This window comes from Sapajus apella, unplaced genomic scaffold (genome assembly GCF_009761245.1).
Source record: "Sapajus apella isolate SASKATOON/1434 unplaced genomic scaffold, GSC_monkey_1.0 scaffold85, whole genome shotgun sequence".
Taxonomy (NCBI): domain Eukaryota; kingdom Metazoa; phylum Chordata; class Mammalia; order Primates; family Cebidae; genus Sapajus; species Sapajus apella.
This window is the reverse complement of record NW_022437025.1, coordinates 8735458-8741345: the sequence shown is the minus strand read 5'-3', so window position 1 is coordinate 8741345 and position 5888 is coordinate 8735458. Positions and strand designations below refer to the sequence as shown.

The window sequence follows — 5888 nt, the reverse complement described above, 5'->3', positions numbered from 1 at the left end:
CATCATGACCATCACTACCACCACCATCATCACCGTCACCATCATCATCATCACTACCACCACCATCATCACCTTCACCATCACTACCACCACCATCATCACTGTCACCATCATGACCATCACTGCCACCACCATCATCACCATCGTGGCCACCACCATCATCACCATCACTGCCACCACCATCATCACCATCACCATCACTACCACCACAATCATCACCACCACCACCATCACCATCATTACCATCACTACCACCATCATCACCATTACTGCCGTCACCACTACCATCATCATCACCATCATGACCATCACTACCACCACCACTACCATCACCACCATTATTATCACCATCACTACCATCACCATCACCATCATTACTGTCACCTCCACCAACACCATCAGCTGTGTCCTGTCCTCTGAAATGCACCTCCATCATACTTTAGGGGTTAAATTATAAAGTGCGTGGGAAAGCTTTGGCAATTTGTGCAAAGTGCTGGGAAGGATGCTGTGGCTACAGTGCTATTTAATGTCCAGGGCAAAGCAGAGCCAAGAGAGGCAGTGTAACCAGAGTGCGGCTTCCTCAGGAAGACACCTCTCTAACTGCTGCTGTGCTTCCTCCACAGGCATTGCCCTCAGTGTGCTCCCCATGTACCTCAGTGAGATCTCACCCAAGCAGATCCGTGGCTCTCTGGGGCAGGTGACCGCCATCTTCATCTGCATTGGTGTGTTCACTGGGCAGCTGCTGGGCCTGCCTGAGCTGCTGGGAAAGGTGAGCGTGGCTCCTTGGCCAACTGCATCTGCTCTCATCTCGTGTTACCACTGCAGGAAGGAGCCCTTCCTCCAAAAGCTGATCTCTGTCTATTGCAATTCCTTAGTGTTCAAGCCTCTTACTTATTATTGGAGAAAAGCTGTGGAGTTTCCTTGGAGTTTAATTTTTTTGAGGACATGAAGAATACATAACAAATTCAAATCTTATAGAATATTTAAGTTCACCCGCCCAAAATTACCATTAACAGCTCCATTTGTGTTTGTGTAGGCTTCTACTGTGCTTCAAAAACCTAAATAAATATATATATAGTTTGTTATGTTTTTTGATGGAATTGTGCCATACACATTGTTCTACAACCTGGTGTTTTCATTTAATATATTTTGGGCAACTTTTCAAGATGTAAGCTGAGCTCTACCTCACTCCTGAGTCTCTTTTTTCCTGGATAAATAAGTAATGACACAGTCTTCTGGTTTTGGCTTGCTGTTTTGGTAGCAGGTGGGCCTGAATTTGAATCCCAGTCCAACGATTTACTTGCTGTGTGGCCTTGGCAGGAAAAAAAGAAACACTTCACTCAGGTTGAGTGGGGTGGGGTAAAATCAAGGAAGGCTTTTCAGAAGAGGTGGCCTCTAAATGGACTCCTGAAGGGTAAGCAGGAGTTAGGCAGGTGATGATGAGGATTGGGAGAGAGAATATACCAGAGAAAGGAAATCAGTTAAGAAAAGGCTGAAGATGGGGTGCAGCCCTGGGAAGGAACTCAGACGGCTTGGGGGCTGAGGACAGAGCAAGCATGGGGAGGATGAGAGTTGAAGTGTCTGTTCACTGAGGCACCACAGACTTCACCGTGGGGGCATCGGAAGCCCTGAGTGGCACTGGAGCTGGAGGGTGACATGGCTGGATCAGTGTTAGAAGGCGTGGAGGCCTTCTGGGGTGGAGGTGGTGGGTGTAGACTAGAGTGGGAAGGCTGGGAGGAGAGAGACCAGGCAGGGAGATGCTGCTATTGGTACACGTGGTAAAGGAAGGGTGTAGCTGCCACTGAGGTGGTGGGCATGGGGATAAAGAGGAACGGGTATGTTCAAGACCATGGTGGATGCAGAGGCCACTGGACTTGTCAGGATGCCTCCCAGGGATGCAGGAACACTCTCTTCCCGCTCACACAGGAAGGCCAGGAGGGCGGGCAGAGATTAAACCACTAGTGGTAGTCGAATGCCCATGGCCTGCCAGACTGTTCCAGGCATTTGAACAGTGCACAACAGACAAACAGCTCCCTGTGGAGGTGAATTTTAGCAGCAGGAGGCAAACGTAACAAATTTGCAAGTCCCTAGAGCGGTTATGTAAAAGACTCGTTTGTTAGTTTGTTATGCTGCTCAAATCCTAACAGCTTCTTTGTGAGTACCTCAGATCTGCAGCCTTGGACACAAGCAGAGAGGTAAGGTACAGAGCTCTAATGAACAAGGATACATTGATGCTGAAACCAGAACCTGGGTCTGTGTGCTTCCAAAGCCACATAGGAAGTGTGTCTTATACAGCCAAAGACAGATCACACTGGTATCTGGGAATGTGGCAGCTCAGGAGAGAAGGGGCTGATTCTGTCCACAGGGTCCTCTCTGTCCCAGCTGCTGAGCCTCACCGACTCTAGGGCCAGCTCCTTCCTCATTCAGTGGAAGGTTTTTAATAAGCAGAGGAATCATTGCATCGCATTTTTAAAACAAATTTTCAATGTTTTGAACATTTTTTATTGTGGTAAAGTTACCATCAAAATTTACTATTTTGACCATTCTTAAGGGTACTTTTCTGTAGTATTATTAGTGACTTTTAATATTTCAGCCAATCCAGGTCCCCTCAGAGGCATCTGCTTCTGATCTTTTGTTATGACCATTCTGGTTATTATGGGTATGATTTTAGTTTCTTCTTTTGCAAAAACAGAAACAACTCACACCTTACATTGTGGTTGTCACAGGCCTGATGATGTCTATAATTAATTGTGAGTGTGTTAGAAACAGTCTCCCTACCTAAGCGAGCTTCCAAACAGAAGACACTCTTGCTTTTTGTTTTTAAAAATATTTTAAAATTCTCAAAATAACCGCCACTGTTGACAATAAAAACAAGATAACACCTCAGCTCCCTAAACAAAAATACATTTAAAAGTCAATGAAGAGTATGATTGTCCTTTAGGAGTAAAAAAGTAAATAAATATTTGTCTCAGTAGAGCTAAGCTTTTCTCTTTGGGGATCGTTTCCAAATTCCTCTTCACTTGTCAAACTCTTTGCTTATAAATCAATATCAGGTTCTTTCTCCTGCTTGCATCCTCAGATCTTTCTTCAACCTCTGTCTTCTTCCTTTATTTATTCATTCAACACATTTGTTAAACACTGAGTTGTTGCTGGAGCTACAGCTTTGAGCACGTCAGGCACAGCCCTAATCTTTATGTTGCTCAAATTGCAAGGACTGTGTGACCTAGGTCAGGTCAACTCACCTCTCTGAGCCAGTGTTCTCTTCCGTTAGCAGGCATGGTTACAAGTCCCAAATTCCCAAGCCCCACTCAAGCTTGACTTCCCCTGGGAAAACAAGGCTGGCAAATAGTGACTGTTCAGCGAATCCTAGGACACCGTGCATCTGGGCCTCTCCCATGCTGACCTCCATTCGCTTCCACACCTTGTCTCGCCAGTAGACGGTGTCTTACTGACATTTATGCATACTAACCCAGAGGCATCAAGTGTATCCAGTCATTCAACAAATAGTTTATAAAGCTCCTATTGTGTGCCAGGCATTGGGTTGGCTACTGGTGGTAGAGTGGTGAGGTCATCAGGCTAGCCCTGTCCTTAGGAGCTCACAGGATGGCAATTGACCAATGGCCATAGGTGATAGGAAGATGGGCACTGACCTCTGGTAGGGCACCAGGGGTGGTTTTCCTGCAGGAGTGACATCTAAACTCATGGCTTGAGGATAAGTAGGATTTATCTGGGTGGGACTGTAGGGAGAGAGAGGCAATAGGGGACAGGCGTCCCAGCAGAGGTAAGAGTATGGGGGAAGGCCCTGGAATTTGCTCAGAGGCAGAAAAAGTCAGGTATCAGGAACACGGAGGAGAGGGAGGTGCCACTGGCAAGGCAGACAGGGCCAGATCTGTGGGCAGAAGGGCCACACCTGTGCTATCCGTGAGCACAGGGAAGGTTGGGCAAGTTGAAGAGTTCTGGACTTGAGGCTGCGTGGGGGACAAGGACAGCCCTACTGTTTCCATCACAGACACTGGCCTAGAGATGACAGATTTTCTGATTTTCAAGAGATGTTACAAATCCGGATTTAATGTCATATTTCATAACTTGTAAATACTGGAAACTGACCTTTAGAAAACAAAACAGAAAACCTCCCACCTGTGGGCTGTGTCCAGCCTTAGGGCCACCTTTCACACACCTTGATGGGGAGTGTGTACCTGTGAAGGCTTATTTGTACCCCAAAGCAATGGGACATCATTGAGGACATGATGAGTGCTTCAAGAAGGCTTTTGGGCTGCAGCGTGGAGAAAGGATTGGATTCCAGCCGGGACTGAAGGGGTTGACTGGTCCGGTTATGAGTTGGGTCAGAGTAACAGCAGTGTGGATGGAGAGAGGCAGAAGAGGTTGAGTGAGGCTAGTGGTGATGGGAAGTGGTGTCCCAGGAAGGAGGAGTCCAGAACAACTCCCAGGTGTCTGGCACATCAGCCAGATAGCAGGGTGGTGCCGGATGCTAAGACAGGGAGTTGTGAAGGAGCAGAAGCAGCTCTGCAGGGGATAAGATAACAAGTTCACTGACGTGAATTGTGCATATCACAGAGCAACTGGAAGGAATTGCTGATTCGAGGACCTGAATACCTAGATTCCCAAGCTGGGGCACTCTCTCCCAGGGACAACAGGGCTCATGAACATGATGCCGGCCAAGGGGTACAGCTGCCCACACCCACCTTCTGGCCTCAAGCCAGCTGAAAGGTGTGCCGTTGGTCCCTGTAGACTGTCTCTTCCCATCAGATGGGAGTTTCCGGACAGTCTTGGCCCTGGCCAGGAGGATGGGTGAGAAACCCTGTAAGTATCTTTTTGTTTTCAAATGTATACTCTGGGAATGTGGATATAGGGCTTCTGGTCCAGGAAAGAACATCAAATGGGGAATTTTTATTCATGCCTCTGGGGATTTGCAATGTTCCAGCCAAGTGAAGTTCACAGTTATTTTACTAAGCATCAGAATTTCATTTTCACTATTTTAATCATATTCCTTATTTACCTTTAAAGACTGAGACAACCAAGCTTTGAAAAAAAGAGAGAGAAAAACTGGGCTTTAATGAAGGCAATTGCTTTGAAACACAGAATATGAAGGAAGTAGCAAGAAGGTGGCTATTTATTTTATGATTTCAACTTTTATTTTAAATTGAGAGAGTACACATGCACACTTGTTTCCTGGGTATACTGAGAGATACTGAAGTTTGGGGTATAATTGATCCCATCACACAAGTACTGAACATACTACACAATAGCTTTGCAACTTTTGTCCTCTCCATCCTTCCCCTCCATCTATCCCACTGTCCTTCATGTCTAGTGTTGCCATCTTTCTGTCCATGAGTCTCACTTATAAGTGAGAACATGCAGTATTTGGTTTTCTGTTCCTGTGTTATTTCACTTAGGATAATGACCTCCAGCTCCATCCATGTTGCTGCAAAGAACATGATTTTGCTTCTTCTTATGGCTGCATAGTATTCCATGGTGTGTATGTATCACATTTTCTTTATCCATTTCACCATTGATGGGCACTTAAGTTGATTCCATGTCTTTGCTATTGTGAATAGTGCTGCCATGAACATATGAGTGCACGACTCTTTTTGGTAGAATAATCTATTTTCCTTTGGATATTTGCCGGGTCAAATGGTAGTTCTGTTTTAAGCTCTTTAAGAAATTTCCAAACTGTTTTCCATAGTGGCTGAACTAATTTACATTCCCACCAACAGTGCATAAGTGTTCGCTTTTCAGGCCAAGCGTGGTGGCTCACGCCTGTAATCCCAGCACTTTGGGAGGCCAAGGGGGGAAAATCACAAGGTCAGGAGATCGAGACCATCTTGGCCAACATGGTGAAACCCCATTTCTACTAAAAAAAAAAAAAA

General features: G+C 45.9%; 1 protein-coding gene across 3 annotated transcripts in view; it reads left to right on the top strand.

Annotated features, from left to right (window-relative positions):
* The window catches only part of SLC2A9 (solute carrier family 2 member 9), a 229987-nt gene that overhangs the window by 60433 nt on the left and 163666 nt on the right, over nt 1-5888 (top strand). For all 3 annotated transcript variants that reach the window (XM_032254204.1, XM_032254205.1, XM_032254206.1), the window contains one exon: nt 624-769. In XM_032254204.1, coding sequence (XP_032110095.1) covers nt 624-769 — 146 coding nt within the window. The remainder of the gene's footprint in view (nt 1-623; nt 770-5888) is intronic.